General features: G+C 43.4%; 1 protein-coding gene across 8 annotated transcripts in view; it reads left to right on the top strand.

Annotated features, from left to right (window-relative positions):
- The window catches only part of RNF220 (ring finger protein 220), a 350,539-nt gene that overhangs the window by 138,098 nt on the left and 185,668 nt on the right, over window positions 1-26,773 (top strand). For 5 of the 8 annotated variants that reach the window (XM_077334013.1, XM_077334012.1, XM_077334009.1 and 2 more), the window contains one exon: window positions 2,226-2,300. The exons of 2 other annotated variants lie outside the window; for them this stretch is intronic. In XM_077334013.1, the coding sequence (XP_077190128.1) occupies window positions 2,226-2,300 (75 nt within the window). The remainder of the gene's footprint in view (window positions 1-2,225; window positions 2,301-26,773) is intronic. One more of the 8 variants, XM_077334015.1, reaches the window with a different exon arrangement.

Genomic DNA, 26,773 nt, shown 5'->3' with positions numbered 1-26,773 from the left:
TAGGATTTCCCGGTTACCTGTAGGAGTAGATGACCTTGATTAGAGCCTTGATGGTTTGCAGTTCTGTGACCATCTAGGTTAGAAAACTGAGATGCTGCAAACTCCACATAATCTTTGGCATCATTCTGACTTTTTCATATCTCTGGGCATGTGCCTATTTCTTAGATTCTTCCACAGAAAGAGAGTGCAAACTGGCCCTTTGCTGTCAAGCTCTCAGCACAGAATTCTCCAATGTTTGCTATTTTGAATGGTCAGCTATTCAGACTTGTCAGTCTCCCTGCCATTTTTGAATCTTCTCTAAATTTGGTTGTGTTTTGATGGTTTTGTTTTGATTGGCCTTCTTCCCCTATATGAAGTGCTACAAAAGCAAGTTTCCTATTGCTGTTGACAAGTGATCTTTACATGAGCTGAACTAGTAGACAATACCAGCTTTGTCTGCAAGTAAACTGTTCTACAAATTAATTACGTAGGTGAATCTTTGCAAGAGGTTACTTACAAATTAATTGATATTTGCTTTCACAACTAGAACAGATTATGAAAGATCAAAATAAAATCTTCCATTTTACATTAGGAATGGTTCACCCATGCATGAGAACAAGGTGGTAGTAGCAGAGCCCTGGGGTTGTAGAATGGACTGTAACACTTCAGACTGTAGATGGTGTATTTCATCTTGATTTTTCCTTTGCATTTTTTTAAATGCATGGAAACAGAAAACCAGCACACCAGGGAGAAAGCACCCCTCCCTAATTGTTGTGCTGGTTTCCTAGTTGTAAGAAGTACATAACATGGCAGAATATTCCCAAAATTCCAAATGGTAACTTCTTTCTTTCTTTCTTTCTTTCTTTCTTTCTTTCTTTCTTTCTTTCTTTCTTTCTTTCTTTCTTTCTTTCTTTCTTTCTTTCTTTCTTTCTTTCTTTCTTTCTTTCTTTCTTTTCTGTAGTCTGAAGTCATACAGTTCATTCCAGAATCTCAACTCTCTGCCCTTTCATTCCCACCACTTTCTCCTGAATAAGCAAATCTGACCTTAGTATGGCCGTGTGTGGACACATTGGTAGTATGCCATTTGGACCTGCATATGTTTGCATTCCTAACTTATTCTGTTTCTAAATTCTTGTCTGTCTCTCTGAAATCATGACAGATATGAAGATCAGGAGAGTGGGTAAAGGACGGGGAAAAGAAGCCACAAGACTGATCATTGTGCAAGGCACTGATCTGTGTCTACTAGGAGTCTTACCTTAGGCCCCCTTTCATTTCAGAACCTTCTGCCAAACATATTGGCAGAATTTACACATTTACATATTTCTGAGCTATCTCTGCAGTTATAAAAGAAGACTTTCAGCATACTGTGGTTTATATTAAGCTTGTTATTCTAGTGTGATCCTTGTTTCTGTTAAACGTCTTAATTATATTGTATGCTAATTTGCTGCTAATTCACTCTACTCATACGTATGGACTGGTAACTTCCATTTTAATGTATCTGAAGAAATGTATGTGTACATGAAAGCTTATACCTAGAATAAAACTTTGTTTTAAAGATGCCACTGGACTCAAATTACTTCGTGCTTGCCCATGTTGCCCCTATTCTCGCATGGTCTGTGTATATATATTGTTTGGGCATAAAATAATATATTTAATGTTTGGGCATAGAATAATAAGCCATACAGAAGAACTTTTCAGGGAGAAAATTCAGTCAATATGAAGAGCATAGAAAAACAGCACGTGAACCAGGTTTCTGGAGTTAAAAGGTGGTTATATCTAAAGTGTAAAAAGGCCATTATATAGCTGGGACACATGGCCTGTGTGCACTGGGGGTAGATTTCCTCTCTCAGGCTATTTGTGTCTGAAATGAATTTCCCTATCCCAAAGAGGTGCCTCGATATAATTGTTCAGTAGGGCTTCCTCAATGTCACATATACAAGAGTTGGACGTATTTTCAAAAGGCCTTCTAATCTTCAAGCCAATTTTTCAATGGATAATTTCCTTTGGGATGTTGGGGGATGTATAAGAGATGCAATTTCTTCACAAATGTTCCTTTTGTGCTTTGTAAGATCCCAGTTCTTGAGCAGCAGTTTGGGTGCTTAATCTCAGGGCACTTGCTGAGGATGGGAAATCTCTGCTGTCAAATGTCATTTGCTCAGTTGTAGGAGTCAATTGATTGATCGCCATCCTTTGTGATGCTCATTGTCATATTTCATAATCTCAATTTCTTGTCAATTGATTGCCAGATAGAAGCGACAGCCAAGGAGGGCCGCCGGTGTCTGCGGGGGCCAGCCAGCGCATGGCGTTAACTTTTCCTCTCTGTAAGTGTCTTAACCTTTTATTACCATTGTGGGGTAGTTTGGGAGGGGGGAGAGAGATAGAACTCCTCTTACTTTGGTAGATCAAACATTTGGGGATAGCAGTCATGTTAATATTACCAAATGTTTCAGGAAAAGAGGACATTGTCAAAATTATTTTTTTTAAACACCACCGTGTTGTATTTGGCTGAGAACACAGCACAGGAGTCCTTTCCCCATGGCTTTTATTGCTCCAACTTACTAAGCCTTCTTGTTCCAACCACAGCTGGAACAAATCAGGGATTTTCTTGACAAACAGTTCACAACAACAATTTTGTTTCTTTTGTTTTAAAGGAAGATATTAATTACTGCAGAAGTATTGTTCTGAGGATGATGAAAGATATATAGTCGACCCAACTGCACGCTAGGGTCAGGCTGCCCAGTGCAGTAAATACCTGTGTATAGGCTGATAATGAAACTGCTGGGTCCAGAGAGACCAATAAATATCCTTGGTATTACAGTGACCATTGAGGAATATTAGAGGAGATGAGGAGGCCCATGAGATTTCTGGGGGGAATCCCATTTCCCCCCACACTGTGGCTGAGCCCACCATGGAGCTCTGGGCTGCCCGGCTGGCAGGTTTCTGCGGCTTGCTTGGAGTGGCTCCAAGTGAGCCAGAAGAGACTGCTGGCTGCTTCCATGTCCAGTGGGGCTCCCAGGCAATTGGGGAGTGCCCCAAGTGTGCCAGAAGATCTGTTTAGTCTCTGTGTGATGCCAATCCACAGATTTAGACATCTGCAGACAGGAGACTAATAGTATATAGATGTGCAGCTGCTTTGCAGTGATCTGAATTCATGATTATGCATCTTGTGTATTGTGGTCACTAAGCAGTGTAGGATTTGAATCCTTCTTTAGAATATTGACTTGCTGAGAACCTCAGTTTTCATTTAAACTCCACCCTCCAAGTTCAGAGGAAAGTTTGAAAGTGCATTCATTGTTAATTGTTAATGTCTGATGAAGATTTAGAATAACACAACCAGTCCCTTTTTCTAAGTCTGTTACCTGCTTTTTACTTCAGCCTGGCATTGCTCATCTTTCTCTGTCCTCTGCCACCAGCTTTCATTGTGGAAATTTTTTCTGAGTGCAACAAACTCCGCATTTTGTAACCAGATTAAGTTATGCTAATCGAGTAGTATTATGAAGACTCCTATATTTTATTTTATTATTTATTATTGGATTTCTTATCCACTGCTCGCGGACTAGCCGGCTCGCAGCGGTGTACATAATCATAAAATCACATCAAGATCAATAAAACACAGCAGCAATTACAACCCGACCCCACCCTATAACCCAGCAATTCTGCCCAACTGACCTGGCTCTAGTCTCAACTAGATGTAGATGTAAGCATATCTTAGGTGTCAAAGATGCTTGATTTAAATATGCCTGCGTTATGAAGCATATAATATTTGGAGAGTTTAGATTCAAGGCAAATGGAAGATGCTCAGACTCCTCCAAATGTTTCATATTATGGTGTGCTTATGGGTGCAGTGTGGAATGCAAACAGACCCTTAGAGTTATGCATGTCTTAGAATCTGTGATTGTATATAGACCTCTGCATACTGGCAGTATGCTATCACATGATGATGATGCCCCATCATACTGTCATTGCCACGACTAATGCAGAGTTATTTGCAGTGGCAACAGAGTCCACCTGGGAGGATTCTATATACTTTCTTCAGTTGTGCCTTCATTACTGTTTGTCTGCCTCATACCAGTTTCTGCTGGACCTAAAGATACAGCAAAAAGCACTCCAGTGATGTGGGGGGAGGGGTGCTAAAAAGTGATGGTGTCAGCAAAATGGCGAAGATGTAGGCAGAAGGTTAAAAAATCTGCACATTCCTGTCCATGCAGTTTGCCAACCCCCTTTGATTATGATTTTTTTTTAAATCCTATCAAAGTACCTTTGGGAACTATCAAAGCAAATTTGGGATCTCTGGAGAGTGGGCAAATGGTGGACGTTTTGGGAGATAAATAACTACTCCATTTTGAAAGCCAAGGCAGAGCAAAACATCCATGCAGAAGCAACCCTTTTGGATGTAAATTGTGTTTGTGTTCCCCTTCAGCCACACAATGTATTTGCAAGCCAGTGGACCTAGGGCCCTCTATGTCTTTATCGCTCATCATTTTGGATACCTTTGGCAGTTTCTGAACACCTTTGAGAGTTGTTTTTCCCCCTCCAAGGTTTAACTTGGAATGCTAGGGCATCTCCTTGACAAAGCAGTAAGCTGCCTGGGAGATCTGGATGGCTGGATCACAACCTGTTTCCCCTGGCAGTGTTCTGATTCCCCCTCCCCGACCACAACCCTTACTGGAAAGCACAAGGAGAAGTAGAGAAGCCGACCTTTGGCACATTTATTGACACTTCCAGAGTTCATACTGCAACTCTACAATCTTTCCCTGAGATTATTAAAAATTAATTGATCACTTTTATATCCCCCCACGGTGCCCGACTCTGCTGTGAGAGGGGCCAAGGGGAGGAGGGCGTGTGCAGGCGTAGCAAACACACTGATAAATGTTAATTACTCTTTTATGGCCCTTGTCAAATTCCAAAGCAAGTCATAAATTCATTAAACTCTAACGGATTAAGCACATGCAGCTTATTTAGCCACCATAAACAAGATCATTTGGATGTTGGTTTTTCCTTTTTTATTGCTTCAGCAGCAAAAAGGGGGGAATATAGACTCAGGAGCTGTTGATGGGTCTGAAAAGTTGGCGGTAGCTAATGCTCTGCTGCTGTTTGCTTCTAATTATTATTATGGCATACAGTACATGTGAATATTTTTGTTTTGTAACTGTATGCACTAGATATTTGGCATAGTGAATTATTACTGCATTGGTTCCAGAAAATGAGGTACAGAACAGGTGAGGCAGCAGTATCGTTCACAGGACTGGTTTCCTTTGTTGAAAACCCTCTCAGGCTTTCAAGTGATGGGCTGCCATAGACACTGGATACTCAGTAGTGGAATTTGATGAAACACAGACTATCATGTCACCTGTTCAGTGTCTCTGTTGTCTCTTTGCAACATACTGTACAAATTTTTTTTGCTTTCAAATGCTGTTAATCATTCCCATTTATCTACTGCAGCCGATATAATCAAAAGAGCCTGAATTATGACTCTTTGCTGTTCATGCACATGTTGTACAGGGCAAGGAGAAATAGTCAAATACCAGGAAAAACATTTAATTCACATGAATTACAGAGTTTACATTATCAAAACTGTATTATGAGAACTTAAGCATAAACAAGCAGTCTGTTTATACTGCTGAGGTGCAGCTTCTTCCTCAATGAAACTCATTAAATCTGGAAGTGCATCCATTTCAGGGGCATCACATTTTCTCAAGACTCAAAACTGCAGAATTTTATCTCTTGGGAAAATGTGATTGTTCCCGTGGCCAGAGGATCCATTCTTTTACACATAAGGTCTGGTGTCAGGTCTTTCAAGAGTCACAAGAGCCTTTTAACTGGCAACTGTGCTTTCACAACTCCCTTGCTCTCCATTTTGCACTCCTTCCCAGAGAGATACAGCATCCATCTGCAATGCTTACAAGGCTGTCCTACGAATGAAATGTATGTCCTTTGAACACTTTAAAGTGCCATATAAATGCTAAGTCTTATAATTCCTAAGTGGAAGGCAAGGAGTGTGTCTGGAAAACTAAAATCCAGAACGTTTGCTCAGCCTTGACTTTGTGCCAATGCTTTTTCTTTGGTACAAAGTGCATAGATAAACATCCAGTGATGGCAATGGTCTTGGACCTGCCTATCAGCATGCCAGGATATATGGGGGGTTCCCTTTCTCCTCTAGGCACCAAACCTGTCCCAGGTTTGATGGATTTATGAGCACGGGGTTGGGTAATCAGGGGTTAATGGAACAACTGTGTCCTGAGTGCCGCAGTAGCTAACAGCCACCAGCTAATAACTTTATGGCTTCAAAGCAAGTCATTTATCATTCTGAAGTTTGTTTATGCACTAGTTATAGGGCACATTGTGGCAGATCTGTGTTGGGCTGATAAATTCTAGATGACAAGCAAGGCTACTGAGCAGGGCTTGCGGAGTCCAAAAGACCAGTAGCTTTTTCCTGAACTCTGCTTTCCAAGATAAGGATATTTCCCTCTCTTGTTTGGTATGAACAAAAAATAAGATGTGTTCATTGGATGGAAAAGAAGCACAGTCGGGTTAGGGGTATAAAGGAAAGAATATGTTATTAAACACAAAAAGCATAAGAGCACTTTTGGGGAGGGAGTTAATTTTCTCAGTCATACTGTACTAGATCCTAGTTGTACCTGAGCAAGCATATAGAGAACTGAGATTCACAAGTCCCTGGCCAATCCCTGCAGTCACACAATGAGCTGTTAGAGTACAAGAGAAAGTACCACAGGCCATTGCAGTCCAAAAGCCATTGCAGTATCACAGCACCCTGTACAGATTTCTGTGCTAAATCCTCAACATTCTTCTATTAAAAATGAAATTATTTGGATATCATAAATGCCAATTGGGCACAACTGTTTTCTCGAATCATCCTGCAGGAATTGTGTGTAGGACAGATGGCCCCACATCCAGAGGAAAATGGAACTTTTGTGAAGAGCAGGTGTTGAACACTGACTTCTGACTGCAAGGAACTCAATCTATTTGAATTCTGAGGCCTAACATGATACTTTCTGTACTAGTTCTTCTTCTGACTAAAAATGTTAAATGCAAATTTTAAATTCCTGTTCTAGAGTTGTAATTCTAAGCATAGTTTTGGATTACAAGCAACAAATTAACTAGCAAACAGTTGGAATATTTGTATGTGGTTGAAGGGAAAGCCACTGAAACATCCTGCATTTCCCCATTTAGAGATCAGCATCTTCAGGCAATTCCACACACTAAACTACAGCCAACCTTTGTTTGCAAGACTTTGTAGGTATACTTCTGCAACTAAATAATTTATACATTTTATTATTTAGTTCATAATAAATCTCAGATGTATGTCTAAGCATTTAAAATGACAGTTACTACAGTATATTTTGTTTGGAACAGTGAAATCAACAGCTAGAAATAATCTTTAACCAGAAATTTTATGTCACTAGTAGTGTTAACAGTTTCGTAACTGGAATTCCCATGTCAGCACCTGCTCCCTCAAAATGCCATAATCCTACAAGATATTTCAGTGGATGTGTTTAATGGTGCATTTTGGAGTCCATCTGGCTGTCAAGGTTCAGAATAAGCAGGAACTATGAGTGATGGGTTCATTGTGGGTCAGGTAGTAAGCTCTGGGATAGTAAAAGCTTTTAGGGAGAAGTCTAGCCAGTTCCTGCCAGGTATGTTTTTCTTGCACACAAGGCAGAGTCCTGTAGCTCTGTTGTGATACTACCTAGCCTAATGTTTTCTGGGTGCTGGTTGGAATCACTGCCTGTGCACAGCCAAAATGTATCAAGGCTTTGATATGAGAGAACAGTGAGATGTTTTTTTCCAGTTGAGCATATATGTGTCTCTTGTGCAAATGTGTAACTGTGTAAGGATCAGAGTGACCATGTCTGTTAGTGCCCCATGCTTTTTTCATGACCCCCCAACAGACAGAGTTCCCATGATAGCACTTGCTGCCATGATTTGTTTCTGCCTGCCATAAAGAAAGGGGATACAACCAACAGAAGTTTATTGCAATCCAAATGGAAGAGATGGTGTCAATGGCTGGAAAGAAAGAGGCCATCAGATTTGTCTTTGGTTGTAATGTTAGAGTCTGTGGGTCTGTGCAGCCAGTGGATGAAAATCAGGAAATGACAGCCATGTTTCATATTTTTTGTGTCTTGATTGTTGTTCTTGTGGCTGGTGGCAGGGATCCATAGAATGGCATGTATGAACAGTAGCTGGATTATGCCTTAAATGTATGTATGCATGTATGTAGAGAGATAGATAATGGTGTATGTACATAGATTGTATTATTTCATTTCAATATTTATGCCCAGCTTTTCTCCTCTGTTGGGACCCAAATCAACTTACCCAAGGTCACCCAGCAAACTCCCATGGTAAAATAGAGGTTCAGACCTGGGCCTTCTGTATCTTAGTCTAAAACACTCACCACTACACCACAGTTCATATTTGTATATATTTGCACATTCACCTCTACATTCCTGATTGTTCTTACACATTTATGCATTTCTTCATATGATTGTATGTTGCTCCCTGTAGTAGTGTGTATTTTTGTATGTGTATATCCATGTGTTCAGTTTTGGAATCTGAATTAATATATGTATGTATCTCTCTGTATTCAATGTCTTTATGCGTTTCTTCCAAAGTTCATAGTCGTGCCCGTGTATGAAGGTGGAGCATATTCTGCAGTGTCGTTGTAATGTGTTTGTGGTGTGCATGTCTTTGGTGTGCATGTCTTTGTATGTGAGTGCCAGCCGCTGCAGGCTATAAATCCTGCTGCCCAGCTGAGGAGGTTGAGCGGTTTATTGCTCAAGGCCAGGCCCATGAATCAGGCAGAGGTGTCGGAAGGCGCATTAACTTGTAGCCTTTGCTCAGTTGCTGTGTGGTTCCAGGAGGGGCCCCGGAGGCAGCGATTAAAGGCGGCACCTTCCCCTTTCAGTTTTATGGTAAGAGGAAAGCAGTAAATTAGAGGCTTTAGGGCAAGCCTTGCCCTGACATAGCTACCTGCTGCTGCCCTAACAGCAAGCAACTCCAGGCCCAGTCCTACAGTGAGACAGAAAGCTCCCACTGGCTAGGGCTGGGAAGATGCGAAGGGGGGAGGAGGGCATAGAGATCGCCCTATGCAGGTTTTTCCCCCAGCAATCACTCTGAAGTCTTCTGTTGAAAGGCAGTCTACCTCAGGGGAGGGCAGTATATAAATGTAATAAAATAAATAAATGAATATTAAATTTACAGTTGTATCATGCCATGCCTTAGAATTAAGCAATGACAGGCTTATTTCTCCAGCAACCACAGATGCATTAGCCATTACGTATACACCCGATACTTCACACAAGGAATTGAACACATATTGAGCCTTAAAATCAGGCTTCCCCTCTTGGTGAATCGGTGTGACCTTTGGCACGTGGTGTGTGAAGGTCTTCAGGGCAGGCTGTTTTGTTGTGAAAGATACTTTCGTGCTGTGTGGCCACAGTATTCTGGCGTAATAGTTAGCAGACCTTTAAAATAAAGATTGTGCCTTAAGTAAATGACACCAGGTTATCTTTTTATTCTGTAGCCAAATTTCTGCTATTTGACTTTACAGAATATCTGGTTTCTGATATTCAGCCATGATTTCAGTGATCCCCGTGGTTTTTAAAACATAAAAACCCATGGAATGTTTCTAACAGCTGTTATGGCTCCTATAAAGTTCATTCCCGAGAGGCAACATCTTAAGTAATGTGCCTTAGTGTTGCAACAAGTGCATGCAGAAGAAGCACAAGATGTTGTGCCAGGGTTACCAACAACCCAATGTTGGCAAAAGCAATACAGAATGAATCCATGATGAACACAACTAGATTTTACAAGGGACATGGAGTTGCTGCTGCTCAATGTGTGTTTATTCCTGCTTCCTGTCCACTTGCTGGTATCATTGTGCATAACTTTACTACTTGTGCTGCATATTTACCGACTCTCCCCAAAAATCTAGTGATGTCAGAAAAAGCTAGGACATGGTATTAATTTTTTTTGTTGGGTTGTACTGGACATTAATAGTAAGCAAGGAGAAGTTCTTACAATGTGTAGTTCTACCCACTGCTGTGTGGGACAGCAATGATCAGAGTGCAGATACGGATGGTGCCAGGTGAGGAAAGACTAGTCATGCAGCATCTGTCTGCTGTGTCACAGATAGGCCTGAGTGTATCATTTACATTTGTCTCCCCTGTGTATTGCACTGTGGGGGCTTTTGCAGGCATTGCATTTTTGTTATCTGTTTTATCATATCGAACCAGAGAAGTCCCTGAAGATTTGAATGTGTCCTTAAAACCACTATAAGATGTCTGCCAAGGGAGAGTTTTTTTGTATTGCTTGCCTTTTGGCCTAGAAAGGCAGCAGTCTCTTTTCCTCTGAAACCTTTTTATGACTCTGGGTATAATTAACTGAAGTCATAAAATTTTTTCGAATCCAAATAGATATAATTAACATTTAATGTCACTGGTTTTTTGTGGATAGTCAAGACTATTAAGAAGTGAGTATTGATTGAAGAGATGAAGCAGATGTTCCAGTTATTGGATCGGGATATCAGAGGCAGGAAGGAGCCAGAGGCTACCATGGAGCTGATTCAGTGACACTTTTTGACTCCCGGTAGTGGTTGGAGCTCTGTGGACAGAAAGAAGGACAGTGGGCAGAATTCTAGAGAACGTTTACATATTCAGAGAAGTGGGGTTGCCACCTCAAACTGATGATGGGTCATGGTTACCATCCAATCAAAGAAATATTTTAACAACAGACTTGTCCCCACCCACCTACCCACCCACCCACCAAGGCTATTTCAAGTATGGATTTTCAAAACTGTATGACTTTCATTATTATCCCAGAGACCAAGGGCTCCTGTTATGGCACACTCAGTGCTTCTTACTGATCTTGCCACAGTTGAGTGTTCTTGATCAGATAGCTGTCCCTGAGCTTCCACTGTGTGCTGTCTAACTTTGGGGGTGTGATGCCTGTCAGGTATACCATCTGTTCCTGGTTCTTACTCAGTTTGCTGCTCAGACCTGACTACCAGCCTGTGATTATGCAACTGTTTTTCCTGACCCTTGCTGCGTGTCTGATCTGAGCCTAACCCCTTGGCCTTGAAGCTAGAGCTTAGGGCTCTTAGGGTGCCATTCCTAGCTGACTCCCACCCCCCCCCCCGACGGGATTTGCTTGGGTCGTGTGAGAAAGAGAGTGATGGCATGCCACATTTTGTGCGCCCTCTGCTCTGGGGAGCAAGGCTTCAGAGCCCTGGGATTGATTGGGCTGCTGGTGCTGACAGATGGCATGAGCACAGGAGCACGAGGCAGGTCAGCAGAGCAGAAACCAGCAAATACAAAGAAATAGGCTGCATTGAGTTTCATAAATAAAACAGTGACATGCTGTGCTCGGGCTGAGGTGGGAGGTTAGCCCTGCACTCGCTGCTTCTGTCACCCCATTGCAGCTGACACTGTCGTACCAACACTGGACTCACCCCAGATGCCCCATGCAGCACAGAGCTATCTTTCTCTGCCCACACACAAATCCCTGATTGTTCAGTAGCATCCCCTGGCCTAGATAATTTGCGTTTCCTCAACTGATCATATATTACTGTGATAAAGAAGAAGGAAGAGTGGTTGCCATCTCTATGGGATTTGTTCACTTTAGCTTGCACCCTTAAAAAGAATATTTGATATGAGACTGTATTTCCTGAGTTGTTTGGGTAGCTGTCTTTTATTCACCACACTATCCCTGCTGACTACAGAAGGCAGGATTTATGTGAGTCCAGGCTTAGGGATGTAAGAGAAAAAAGCACAGTTGGGTAATTACAAAAGAACACCCGCTACTTCTTTTCATCCTGATGATAGATTCAGGTAGGTAGCCGTGTTGCACTGAAGCAGCAGAACAAAGTGTGAGTCCAGTGACACCTTTACGACCAAGGTAGTGTAGTTTTATTTAAGGTATAAACTTTCATGTTGATCTTTAAGGAATTGCAGGGCAATATTTGGCCTGCATGAATTCTGGATCAGGTCTATAATACTGTTAGCCTAATCCTCCCCTCCTGAATCTTGGTAGCAAGGTGAGGACTCTGTGAGGTACTGTGTGTTTTCTTTGTACCCAACAGAACTTTTCTTGAGGCATCAAAGGGGAAATGCAAACAGTACGCCATGAACAGGATTGTAGTGTGGACAGGGAGAGGTCTGACATGCTTTCTCCTATAGTGGCCCAAAAATAAAGAAAACAATGCATAGACATTGGTTTGGATCAAGACTAACATCTATTTGGAAGAAATTATTTCCATCTGCAGCACATGCCCCATCCAATGGCAGCCCCAAATCCTTTTCCGGGGGGGGGGGCTGTCCCCTAGGAACAAGATTTCAGGGGGCATTTTGATCTGCTGTGGGAGGAAGAAGGCAAGCAAGTTATGGTACATTGGTTTAAATTTTTGCACACACAGAAATCTCGATCTGAGTTTTTGTCCTATTATAACTTTCTATGAACCTCAAAGCAAGTAAGGCCTGGGGCAGCTAGATGGTGAAGAGATGCATGACTTGCGGAACAATTCTGGTTTAGTCGCTCCCCCACTCCTTTGCATACTGAAAGAGTCTTAAAATGCCTCTTTAGTGAAGTGGGAACTGTTTGTGGTCCAACAGGAACAGTGGTAGAATCTAAATGGAGAAGTGACTTATTCCCTGGAATAGGGGAGCTGCCTTCTCCGCTTCGGGTGAGTTAGTTTATTTATTTTTGTATTTTAGGCTGCCTTTCCCTATAGGCTCAGGGTGGCTTGCAGAAGATTAGAATATAGTAATAGATGAAATAAATGATTCTTATTACATAAAATATTAAATTAAGTAATATAAAATTTTAAATTCAATTTAATATTACTTAAACAGTAGCCCCAATCTTGATAAGAAGAGTTGGGTTTTAAACCTCATTTTTCATTGCCTGAAGGAGTCTCAGAGCAGCTTACCTTACCTTCCTCTCCACAACAGACAACTTGTGGGGTAAGTGGAGCTGAGAAAGCCCTGACAGGACTGCTCTGTGAAAACGGTACTATCAGGACTGTGATGAGCCTAAGGTTGCCCAGCTGGCTGCATTTGTAGGAGCAGGGAATCAAATCTAGCTCACCAGATTAGAAACCTCTATTCTTAACTACTACACTGTGCTGGCTGCAACTCAATGTCTATCTCCCATTCAAAGGGATGGAAAAGGGGGTCATAAATGTGATTTATGTGAGGTTTAATTGAGTGGATTCAGGTGGGGAGGCCAGTAGGTTTTATATCTTTGTTAGCAGAGTAAATAATTGATATACACACACTGTATTTTAAGATTAGGAAAAAAGGATTTATTTAAGGAATGATCATACTTGAGAGTGCAGAGGAGAGATACAGATAGTCTGACTACATGACTGACTAGCAGAGAGAGAATGAGAGAGAAGCTTCCGAGAAGAAGCAGGAAATTGCCCTGAGAGTAGCAATCTGAAGACAGACAAGGGCAGAGTCTGCACTTAATTTGTTTATTCCATTGTCAATCCTGTTGAATTCAGATTGATTTGAACTCGGGTCTTCCTCTTTCCCCCCCTCCCCACTGAAACATAAAGTGTTCTGCACGTGATTAGGGTAGTTCAGAAGGGGGGGAGCCATACCTCTTTCTTTTCTTGAAGGGGGGGAGAGAAGGTCGAAGAAGGCAGAGGAGGGAGAAAAAATCCATGACAGAAGTTGAGAGAAATTAGGGGCGTCTCCTTTAAGGCAAGCTTGTCACATGGCCACCTTTGGCCAATCAGGGCGTCTCTACCACGGAGGTTCAGCCTGCTTTCTCAATCCGAATCTTAAAATATTGGGGTTTAAAAGCACTCTAAGATATCACACAATAAAGGTAGGGTCACTCCGGATCAGTCCTTCTTGCTGCAGAAGGAAAATTTAAATCGCCCAAAATCAAAATGGAAATCGCATTTTGTGTAGACGGCAGGGACTGAATCGACCTGGGATTGGAATAAAAGCTCCGTGCAGTTTACACCAAGAAGTAAGACTTAACAGGAGAGAAAGGTCCTGACCTCACTATCCTATCTAATAAACTTCATGCTGCCCCCTTCAGGCTCTTCTTCTCTTCTTCTCTTTGTACACCAGACATTGCCTATTCCAACAATCTTCAGACCACAAACCCAGAGGTCTGATGGAACAGTTCTGTCTTGCAAGCCCTGCAGAACCATTTAAGTTGTTAGTCAGTTGCTATCTTTCTCTGGCTTGTTCCTCTTTGGGGGGAGAGGATTTCAGTTTTGTTAAATTCCCAGGAATATTTATGAATAGTTGGAGCTGTAATCCATTGGAGCTTCAGCCAATGACTGTGAGGATCTACTGACATGGCCTTTCCCCTAATTTGGGGTCCCCAACCAATTTTAGCCTGTGGACACCTTTGATATTTTAAGAGGTGGAGGGAAACATTACCCCAAAATGGCTGCTATAGGAGGTAGAGCCAAACACAATACCTATCTTGTCATTTTGAAAAATAACTGCAGAATGGGAATAAAATGAAATGAAGGAGAAATCTGGAAGAGTAAGGAAGAAAGACAAGAGCCAGCTTGGTGTAGTGGTTAAGAGTGGCGGTTTCCAACTCCTCCACATGCAGCCTGCTGGGTGACTTTGGGCTAGTCACAGTCCTGATAGAACTGTTCTCACAGAGCATTAATTTCAGAGATCTCTCAGCCCCACCTACCTCACAGGGTGACTGTTGTTGAGGGAGGAAGGGAAAGCATGTTGTAAGCCGCTTTGGGACTCCTTTGGGTAGTGAAAAGTGGGGTATAAAAACTAAATCTTTTAAAGGAAATTTAAAAAGGAAAAAGAAAGGAACACCTGAAGGGAAAATAGAACCATGCTTAGTATTCCTCCTGATACTCCATGGCTGCTGCAGTTTCATCCATGGAACACTATTTCATTTAAATAAGAGCAGCCAATCACGAGACCTGTTTCACAAAGGCCTGGCCTGCTTCCTGGAAAGCTCACTTGGCACCACATTGACCGTTTATGCACTGGGAACTTCACTGTCCCAGCTTCCATGCAAGAACACAAATCGGGGACAGATGAGGTGCACCAGGCCAAATGCTCCCCCATGTGGGTGCAGGAAGAGGCGGGGCATCCTGCCATGACTAAAACTCCAGCCTGCAGCCCAGCATGAAACCTCCAGTGCATAAACGGTCATTGGGATGCCCTGCCCTAACAAGTGTGCACATGAAGCTATTTTGCACCGAGTCAGACCATTGGTCTATCAAGGGCAATATTGTTATTCTCTCTAGCAGCTCTCTCCAGAGCAGAAGCTTTCCCATTACTTCATACCTAATTCTTTTAGCGGGAAGTGCCAGGGATGCACAAAATTGGTTAACTATTCTGAATATCCAGGGTGTAAATGGCAGAGAATTCAGAAGCAGTATCATTGAATCATGTCTCCTATTCAGGTTTTGCTATCAGAATAACCCCCAAGACTACATAGTGTACTTCATACACATACACTTTCCCTAATATGATCCAGGGCTTGCTGTGCTCCTGATTTTTTGGATTTTACTTTTAGACCTTCATGGCTTTAATCAAAATTTCTTATATCTTTCTAAGATGATTTAATTAAACAAGTTTAGCAGAGTAGAACTTCTATTTAAGACTGCATTGAAACTCACCTGCAAGACTTAGATAGAGGAGATTATTGCAGCAGGAGATCTTTGGATGATCTTAGTAGGGGAAATGACATAGGGGAAGAGACACACTTTCAGGTAACCAAAGGCCGAACTATTTGTCATATTGCAGCCCTTCCTTTTGTGTCAATATCGACTACGTGTGTTAAAATAGAGTTTTTTATCGTGCATTAAAAATAGAGTATTTCTCCATGTATTGTTACATTTTAGCTATTCTGCTGTTTCTTGTTTGGGGTTTTTGGTCAGTGCTGTCTTTGGGGGGGGGTAATTTTATTATGTCCAATACTCCAATTTGTCAAGCATGTTCTGAATTTTAATATTTCCTCCTGAAGTATTCACAGTTTTTTCCAGCTTTGTTTCATCGGCAACTGGGAGAAGTATGCTTCTCTTCTTTATCCAAGCCATTAATAAAAATGCTGAATAACAGCAGACCTAGGACAATTTAATTATATTACTTTTTCCAAAACACATTCAAATTTAACTCTCCAGCACTTATTCACATTCTGCTTGAACACTCCTTTGAAACACCAGTTTAAGCTTGTACTCCTAGAACCAGAGACCTGTGTAGTGTTTGTTTCTGTCCTAAACTAGCACAGTCTGTGTTTATGAAGGAAGGAAGGTGGCTGGTGATCTTGTGGGGCAAGGTGCCTGGGGAGCTGTTCATCTAATTCCAGGAGGGGAAGTATGTCAGCCAGAGCAAAATTGGCTGGCTGCTGGATTTATTCATTTTCCCTTGTCTCTGCCTCGTGGCAGGTGTTATGCTAAGAGCCCCTCACTGTACAGCCATCACACTAAAGCCCAGGGCAGCTTAGCACTTTAAATGGTTTTGCTGCCACCGTAGTGATCCACGCTTGTCAACAGTTTGAGAGCCCTGGACAACATCCACAGAAACAAGATGGTAGAGAGCAAGAAACAGCTAGCACTGGAGGTAAAGAGCATCTAAACTGCATCCTTTATAAGTATGAGAATAACCTAGTTTAATATTCTTGTATATCTGAAAAATGACCTTTTTGAGCTGACTTAAATCTCAGTCCTGGATATGCTGATAATAATTTTAAAAGTAGATATTGCTCAGGTTTAGAAAGCTCTACACAAAGGTATCTTGAATTTCTTATAAATCATCGGCTAAATATTAAGTTCAGAGCTAAGACATACAGCTAGAAGCGTGCGTGCACACAAATAAAATATTGTTGGTTTTAAAAGTGCTACTAGGCTCAAACTTTTTTCTAATTTAAATGCCAATAAGCAAGAAAATATGAGCTCAAGCCATTTTTGCATGGAGTGGCCAGAATGAGTAGGCACCTCAGTGCCCCCTCCCTGAAAATGTTATTTTTCATTTTTAAAAAGATCTACAAAGTGAATGCAGAAAATAGCCAAGTGTACAGATTGCATCAAAATAACTAAATCTATCAAGTGTTGTCCTAGAATGTTTCTGAAATACCCAACACAAGTCAGAATTATGGGGTAATTTCAGTGGCTCAATGGCTCATAGATGTTTAGCGATGCCACTTAGTTGATACCTAGGAGAAACTCACTTCAGTGCACTCAAGAGGAAGATAAATTTTGAAATAGTGATCATTATGAGATCAGATCCCAGTTTTAATATTTCCTGAAACTGAACTAGTAACGAGATTATTTAAAAAAATGTACTCCTGGGCTCAGCCCAGAGTAGTCAGTATTATTCCACAACTTGCTGTATTTCCCTATCAGGAGGGGTCAAAGGTCAGGAAGGGTTGCATTTCTCATTTTATGCTGCAAATACAGAGCTATTAAAAAATTTGTTTAGCTAGGTCCAGCTGCACCAGTGTATATGGGGAGATCATAAGATTTCCTGGCACAGGGAATTGTTTAGTGTTTATTTTTTGTGGGTTTTTTTGGGTGTACCCTGTAATCTTCGACCCAAATCCCCAGTCGCAGAGACACTTGTGTTTGATTGACATGCATGACACAGCTTAAGGATCCGGCCATAAGGTTGCTTGCAATGGCTACACAAGTATACATTTGACTGGGAAGACATCTATACAGGAGGGAAGAAACAGAACCTCATTCTCTATGTGGGCCTTCCCCTGTCTCTGACCTGGAAATTACAGTTGGTGCAAAATGTGGCTGCTAGGGCCCTCATGAGATCATCTTGGAGGGCCCATGTCCAGCCTATGTTGAGGCAGCTGCATTGGTTACCAATTTGCTCCCCAATCAGGTTCAAGGTATTGGTTCTTCCCTTTAAGGCTATCCTTGGCCTGGCCCCTGCTTATCTGGAGGACCTCTTATCTCCTTATGCCCCCCCCCCAGGGCTCTTCGATGTGCGGGTATGAATCTCCTGGTGGTCCCTGGCCCCTGGGAGGTTTGACTGGCCTTAACCAGGGCCAGGTCTTTTTGGTCCTGGCCCCGACCTGGTGGGATGAGCTCCCAGAAGAGCTGAGGGCCCTGATGGAGTTGTCATTGTTCCACAGCAGTGGTCCCCAACCTTTTTATCACCGGGGACCACTCAACGCCGGGGACCACTCAATGCCTTTTACAGAGGCCCGGTGGGGGGGGTAGTTTACTCCTCTATCAACCACTGCCCTAGCGCTCTCTGATCGCTATGGTAATGTTTAAACATCCCGTCAAAATAAGATACAGACACGCCACAACAGTGAAGTGTGTTGTAAAGGGCTGGGGGGGGATGAAGTAAAGGGCCAAGGGGGGGGAGAAGGCATCCTTCGGGGCCCACCTCCAATTAGTCGAAGGACCACACGTGGTCCGCAGCCCACAGGTTGGGGATCGCTATTCCACAGGACCTGTAAGATGGAGCTCTTCCACCAGGTCTATGGTTGAGGCCAGATCAGGAAGATTAACCCCCTCCCTATATATTCCCTGCAGGTGACACTGCCTAATAACTGGGCATAGTCTCTCTCCCAAGGATGACGGTGGCTACTGGCGATGGAGTGGGGAGGGGGTGGGTTTTTTGACTGTTTCCCACCATCCTGGTTATTATTGTTGAGAGGTCTTATTGTATTTTATTATAACAGATTGCATATTATTCTTTTGTTGTAAACCTCCATGAGCCAGACTGGCTTCCAGGAGTGGCGGGGATAAATCAATCAATCAGTCAATCAATCAGTCAATCAGTCAATCAATCAATCAATCAATCAATCAAATAATTATTAGCTACAAGTGATTCTGGGTAGTGAAATGGGCATAAGTAAGTCCACACTTGAGTAAGCCAGGCGTATCTGTATTGAGACATAGAAATGCTTCTGTCCCCTCTGGACAAATGCCTGCTAAAGATCTTATCGCAGGTCAAATCAGAGTATAGCAAAGATCAGGGATAGCAAAGTGATTCTCCATCCAGTGATCTATAAACTATCTGGCAGTTTATGATTTATTCCACTTCTTTTATATATGTTGGGCCTTGCCAGTCTGACTTGCTACCTCAGGTTATCCTGCTGTTGGGTAAAGTAATCCCCATGTGTCGGATATATGGTGCTGAATCCTGCCTCATATTTCCCTTCCTCAGCAGACTTTGATATAGTTTCAGGTATCTGACATAGTGGAAAAAAATTATTATATGGCTTTGTTTCCTAAAGAGAGGGAGCAATGGCTTAAACAGCTTTGGCAGACTAATGGCCAGGCCCTTTAAATATGGCCAGTTCATGTTTGGCTTTAATAACCATTCTTGATCGCTGGCCGAAAAGTGTCAAGGCAGAAAGGCAACAGGGAAGTCCCATTGCCTAGAACTTTTTCTCCTAGCCCGCCCCATACATTTACCTAACGCTAATGAGCCATATTGATTGGAATGATGGGATTTGTAAAGGTCGCGGGGTGACAGTCCATAAAACCAGCTGTGCCGGATCTGCAGCATCAGGGCCGATGGGTCTGGGGGGACAGATTAAGCCTTTGCACTGCAAAAGCTGACATCAATTACCCTGCAGATGTGTGTGTGGTTATAATGTATCTTCCCATGAGGCAGTTAACCCCACAGCGGTTCCTTTCCTCCACACAGTCCACCTAAAGCCTGTAGACTTATCTAGTGTTATATGTGGAAGTGATAAAGAGATGTAAAACTGCTCTTGGGAAGCTCAGACTCTTTCCGTGCTTTTGCTCAGCGCTTCATTGATTGGAGTGGAGCTGCAGGTGGCATCTGGATAACCACAGTTACTTAATTGCACAATAGTCACATAGGCTGCTTCTGCATTTTCATTGCATCTGTGACTACTTCCCCACACCTTTTGTTGCCCTGGGGCTGCCATTTTGCACCACTACTAGAGGGCTAGTTGGTTTTGTTTTGAAATGAAAGCTCAGAATTCAGAGGAACTAGTAGAATGTATCAACTGAGCATTATACTGTCATAATTTTATAACAATCTAGCAATTACTGGTTTCACAAACCCTGAAAAAAGACCTCTGGCAGTCCAGTGGAGAAAATGGCAATTGTAAGAGGGAAATGGTGCTAAAGTGGCTGGAACCTTGGATAACACACACATTCTTATCTGGACTACTTGATAAGGCTCTTGGGCTGCACCGTTCCCAAAAAGACTGGGAAAAGGATGATGTTTCAGGTTAACAATGTAAATACAGAGTGATATTTGTGACTATCACCTTATTTGCTGCCATGCCAACAAACCCATTGCACACCAACTATCATGACTTTTCCCCCTGCAAACCCTTAGGATGTGATTCCAAAGGAATATATTCAAATACTCAGCTATTTCTGCAATAAATCTTTCATATGTTTTGCAATAAGACCATTATTAGTTAAAATCAAGGCTGGCCATGTCTAAGGAAGCATTTTTTTTAACAAAATGCTTCTAAGCACAGGGCTTAATTTGAGCCAGAGTTCCCAGGGTCTGAAGTTTAGAATCACAGGGATCAGTATTTGAGGATGTAAAATAATAATATAGAAGAAAGCGTTTTGAGCATGTGCAGAGACATTTCTTTACCACCAGCCAAACATTGAATGAACAGGTATGTTTTCCAGAGAAAGGGAGAGCAGCTGAAACCTTCCCTTCTTGAAGCCTTCTGCTCAAAATAACTTCAACTTGCTTCTCTCCTTATTGAGTAATGGATAGAGAGCTACCTATTACTCCCCATGAGAATATAAGGAAGCATGGGAGGCAAATTTTGAGCCAAAATGTATGTGGAGGAGAAAGAGTTTGGTAATCCTTCTCCCTGCTTGTCCTCCACTCAAAAATACAGCCTCCTGAAGAATTTTTTTAGGTTTAAAAATGTCATTTTGAAGGGGGAACACAATTCAAGTTATGCCCACTTTTGGCCTTTTGTAGCTTCTGAGCTTACTCTCTACAATGGGATGTAGCTCTATCCTGTGGTTGCTATAATTGTATTAATATAAACACAATAAGCCAGCCATAGACACTCATTGGGAGCTCTTCTGTCCACCTGATTTTGAAATTTCCCCCCCGGATGTTGGCATGAAGAAATTGGATATTAAGTCACAGCCCCTTCCCCCACCCATGAGAGTAGGAACATCTGTTTTTCCATCCCTGCCTTTGGGGTGTGTGTGTGTTTGTGTGTATGTGAGAGAGAGAGCACTTTGCTTTCTCTCCCTCTCTCTGCTAGTAATGAGTGGTTTGCAGTGGGAACTAAATGAAGTTGATTGCCCACTGGTGTCTGCCATTAGTGGTAATTAGTTAAAACATCAGAGTATAAACAGTAAATTGGCTCTAATAATTAATACTAGCACTCAAGCATATGAGAGAGAGAGAGACTGGGAAAGAAGCAGCAGCTTGTAAAATCAGTCGGGGACGTTTTAATTAAAAAAGAAAGAATGAAAGTTAAACTGTACCAGGGAAAAAAGGACAAAAAAGGACAAAACACATTGACAGCAGGGGGCTGCTTGCACTCTAATGAGCCCAAGATCCTGTCTCCTCTGGGATGTAGTGAAGAAACTGCTAGTTCCCAAAAAGCAACCCAGATCTTGGGTTTTTTGTTGCAACCTATAGGGGAACAATTCCTTCAGCAAACTTCCTTCTGCATGATGATACTTGATGGTGTTTTTTTCCCTATTGCTTTTGGAGAGATTTGGAAATGTCACTGTCAAAAAAATAGTCCAAGGGCAGAATTTTATACTTTTCTATATAGGGCTCGTTTATCCATATAGCACATGTGGCATGTGCTACGGGCCCTGCTTTTCCAGGGGCCCAACAAAATGCCTTCTCCCATGAGTCAGGGCTGTAGCCTCTCTCCTCTCTCCTTTTCCTTCTGTAAGGACACTCAAAGTCACACCCCTTTCCACTGTGGGCAGCCGCTCTGCCCCCAGTCTGGTTGCTCTCACTGAAATTGTACTGTATTAGGACACGGCAAATCCTTAAATTGTCTGTGGTGCTACAGGCCCTGTGAATTCTTAAACCACTCCCGTTTCAACATGTCTTAACCTTGGTGGTGGTAGAAAGTGCCATCAAGTCACAGCTGACTTATGGTGACCCTGTAGAGTTTTCAAGGCAAGAGTTGTTTGGAGGTGGTTTGGCACTGCTTGCCTTCACATCACAGCCCTGGTATTTCTTGGAGGTCTTGAACCTGATTCAGGCCACAACTGGCAACCAATGCAGCTGCCTTAGCAATGGCTGGATATGGGTCCTTCATGGTGTACCTATAAGCAGGGGTAGTCAACCTGTGGTCCTCCAGATGTTCGTGGACTACAGTTCCCATGAGCCCCTGCCAGCATTTGCTGGTAGGGGCTCATGGGAATTGTAGTCCACTGACATCTGGATGACCACAGGTTGACTACTCCTGCCTATGAGGACCCTAGCAGCTGCATTTTGTACCAACTGCAATTTCTGAGTCAAGGCCAAGGGAAGGCAGGTGTAGACCGAGTTACAGAAGTCAATCCTGGAGGTAACCATTGCATGAATCACTGTGGCCAAGTGATCTGAGGATAGATAGTGTGCCTTGCCTGGCAAAGATGGAAAAATGCATGACAGGACTGGGCAGAAAGTGGATCATGGTGCCCATTCCTAAGTATATAGAAATGCACATCCCTAGCCACATATTGTCACACACACAGAAAAAAATGAGGTAACTCATTCTGCTGGAAACGAGTAAGAAAAAAATTCAGACAAGGTTTTGTGTGGCTGTTCTGGAAGGTAAAACTGTTTGTGAGTTGAGCCTTGCTATTTCAGATCAGCACTAGTTCTGTACAGTGCCTCTCAGTGCAGCAGGCTTTGGAGATGCTGGATACTACCCAGCAAAATGCTTAACTGAACAGCTGCCTCTACTGGTTGGGGTTGGAGGCTGAAGGCAGGAAACATGCTCCCCCTCTGGAGGGCTGGACCAGGAGCGTTGTGTACACATGGCTATTAGTCATTTGCTGAGCGCACTAACAATGCTAATGCCATAAGTGACAGTGGCCCATCTTTAGGGCCATGATTTAGGGGCTCTGAGCGGAAGCCCGGCTCCAGGGAGTAAATGCATGAATTCTCCACTGATACTAAACCTCCTAATAAATCTTATACACACACCAAAAAGCCCTAAGCACTAAATCCCAGAATCTGGTAATTGAAACCCTCTAAGCTCATGGGGCTGAAAAGGTAAATGGCCCACGTGTGTTTTTATTATCGTTCACCTGATTATCTCCCAGGGAGACAAAGGAAAGCAGAGTCTTCAAATTAACACACCACATTTCACATTGTGGAAACAGTGTCTGTAACATGAGCATATGACTGTAGGACTCAGTTCTGGGCAGCAGGGCCTTGGGATAAGTCCTGTTACACCTGGTAAATATTGCACTGTTGCCTCTGCATTGTATCTCTTTGCTCCAGCTGTTCTCCATTGCCCTCTGGTGATAGCTTTCTCTGAGAGACTGCTGCATTGGGAGTGGTTTATAGAATTCACAGTGGTGGTTATGCATTTTGGTAATCTAGTGGCACTGCTGTGACTACTGTCAACCTAATACAGCAGATATTTAAATTATTGAGTTGATTAAATTATTACTAAATTGAGATCAAGTAGGGTGTAGTACCTAGAGTGCTAGACTAGGATTTGGGAGACCCAGACTCAAACCTTTTTCCGACATGGAAGCACACTGACCTCAGGTCAGTCATTTTCATCATAACGTGCCTCACAGGGCTGCTGTTAGGATAAAATGCCAGAAAGGAGAGCAGTGAAAGCTGCTGTGGGTGAGAAAGGCAGGGGATAACGTAAATAAATAAATAAAACTAAGCATTTATACAGCAAGTTTAGTTTTTTATTATCTAAATCTTTATAACAAGCACAGTAATAACTCCATTTTTAGCCTATTACCCATGGGCAGCAAGAATCAAAACTTGCTTAGATAAATTGCTCTAAGTGGCCTATATAGTTTGTATTCAATCAAAACCAGAAACTTGATCTTCCATTTCTTAGCCCAACAGTCCATTCAGTCTCAGTATGTTTATCATTGTATGTAGTAAATGATGATGACATCAATTGCAACGTGATTATTCTTGCGAGCTTGTTAGATAAGGGTTTGCTTTTTCCACTTGACATGGCTAACTGGAGTCAAGTGATTGTATGATTAGTCTTTTTGCACAAGCTGGCCTCCAGCATCTTGTCAGAACCAGCTTACAGTTACATTACGCTCCATGTACTCACTTGGCCTTTCTTTAGCACTGCTAAGAATATGCTGTATAAGGAATTAGCAACTAGAAGTCCAAATGAGAGAGCACTCTCTGATTTTCCTACCTACCATCACACGAAAAAAAACTGGTTTATGGAGGGAGACAACAGGGACTATGGCCAGAGGATTTGCTGAGGGGTAACTGAGTTAGTCTCATATCTGTAAACCGCTCAGGGAGCTGTATAAATAATTCAGTAAGGCTAAGGGGGGTGGGCTGAGTCTGGGATAGGAAACAGGGGGCAACGATTGGCCCCTTGGCCCCGGACTGACAACCCGATTGGCCCTGACAACAGAGGGGCCAGTCGGAAGACGAAACAGCTGGCATTTGAAACAGTCGGGAGGCGCAAAGCGCCTACTGACCCGCCCACTCCCCCCCAATGTAGACCGTTGGCCTCCTTCAGTCCCTTTGGCCCTGCCAGGAAGACGGCAGCCAGTGTGCCCGCTCCTGTCCTGGACTCCGCAACAACGGTAAGGGCCGCTAGCCCCAGGGACGGCGAACACCCTACCAGGATTGGTGGCCAGCCATGAGCTGCGAAGTGCCTCCCGACCGCCCCCCTCAGGGGATGCCTCCGTCTTCACCTGCCGCTGTGTCCCTCTGCTGCTGCTCCTGCTGCTCCTGCATTCGCCCACCCCACAGGCCGCCTCTCCGCCCGCTCCGCAAGCCCCAAGGACACCGCTGCCCTGTCTTCCTGGCCATGACCACCTTCCCGCCCGGCTGTCATGAGGGATCTGCTCTGCCTGCCCTTGCTCTGCCCCAGCCCGCATCGCTGCCCAGATTACTTGCGCTCTCAACCCCTAGGACCCCTCATACCCTGTTCCTGCCGGATCCTGGCACAGGAGTCCACCCTAGGAAACCCATGCCGCACCCACGCCTCCCAAACATGCATGCCACCCAGGGATGGCGGAGACTACTCAGCCGGGCCCGAGCCCCAGGTTGCTGCCAATTGGCCTTCTGACCCCCCCCAAACGCACACACGGGGGACTTTGTGAGTGTGAGCCTGTGCCCTGCAAACACTGGGATCGCTATGCTGCCCATCTGTAGCCTGGGAAACTCTTCGGCCCACCCCTCCCTATGTTTCCGCGAGGTTGCTTGCACCCCTGCCCTCCAGCTTACGGTGGGGTTTCTTTTGCCCCCCAGGGGCCACCACAAATGGCCCTCTCCACCCCCCCCCCCCCCGAGGCCTAACACCACGCTGACAGGCCTCCACGCGGATCGCGCCCCTTTCCCCGCAACCAGCCTGAGCTACACTGCCACTAACCCCCCCCCCACGCCGCCTCCACCCAAAACTCTTTGCCCGCCACCCACGGGTGCCCCCCACATCAGCCCAACCTGCACCCCCTTTGCCTTGCCGCCGATCCTTCTTCCCGCCATGCCCGTTCCCCTTTCAAAGCCCATTTATATGGGCTTTGAAGCTAGTAGCAAAATAATACAAAAGTCCAGGACAATGTAAGGAATAACATTTGTTATATAATTTTTAACATTCCCTTGGACTTTTGCTTTATTTCTCAGGATTTGGGTCAAAATCTGTCCACTTTGGAGGGTGGCAATAGGACCTGGCCCTTCACCTTCACCAATAATACCAGTGCCCTGCTGGACCAGAGGAGAATTGATTCACTTGAACTCTGGTATTGAAGAAGGCTTCTGCAGGTTCCATGGACAGCAAAAGTCACACACAAGAAAATACTACGGCACATAAAGTGTGATATATCATTGGTAAGCAAAATCACGAAACTCCGCCTCACTTACTTTGGCTGTATCATGCAATCCAACTCAGTGGAGAAAGCAATTATGCTAAGATTGGTCAGTGGAAAAAGGAAACCAGGCCAACAAAGGGCGCGGTGGTTGGACGCCAGAACATAGCACAACTGAGTGAGGTGGTGTGGGATCGGGGATCATGGTGACAGCTGCGCCATGGGATCGCCAAGAGTCAGATACGACTGAATGGCTGACAACAACAACAACAACAACAACAACAACAACAACATAATCCAAAGGCTGTCTTAATAAGGTCCATCTCTAGAGATAAAAGAATTTGAATCTGAAGGATTTGTTTTGGGATACCATTCAATAGTTGTGGAGCTGCAGTAAAAAGTCCCTGCCATTTTAAGAGAGTGGACTGGATGAGAGAAAGGACAACTGACAGCAATTTCTAGGCAGATCTCAGTGTATGTTCAGGCCTGCACCAGAACAGGTGGCCTTAAAGATTACCTGGAAACAAATTGGTAGTCAGTACAACTGCTCAGACCTAGTTTCTACAGTAAACAGACATGTTACTTCATTCTGCAACAGATGAAATTGGAAATAGGAGGGAGTCTCATTGGTGTACCTCAGTTACTTCTCCTATTCCCCCTGTTCAGGATTGATTCAGAATTACATCCCTTGTTGCTATCAGCTGAGCTAGCACTGCAACATTCATATCATGAAGCCAGGTTTTTGTCAAACAAGCCAGGTCTACTCACTCAAGTCATGTACACTAATGATCTAATTATTGATGGCGTGGCCAAGATCACAGGCTGAGAGCCAAGGGCCAAGAATCCTTTAGCTCTTGCCCT

Source organism: Paroedura picta, chromosome 4, assembly GCF_049243985.1.
Source record: "Paroedura picta isolate Pp20150507F chromosome 4, Ppicta_v3.0, whole genome shotgun sequence".
Classification (NCBI taxonomy): Eukaryota; Metazoa; Chordata; class Lepidosauria; order Squamata; family Gekkonidae; genus Paroedura; species Paroedura picta.
Note: the sequence above shows the minus strand (reverse complement) of the source record. Positions and strands in the feature narration are given on the sequence as shown.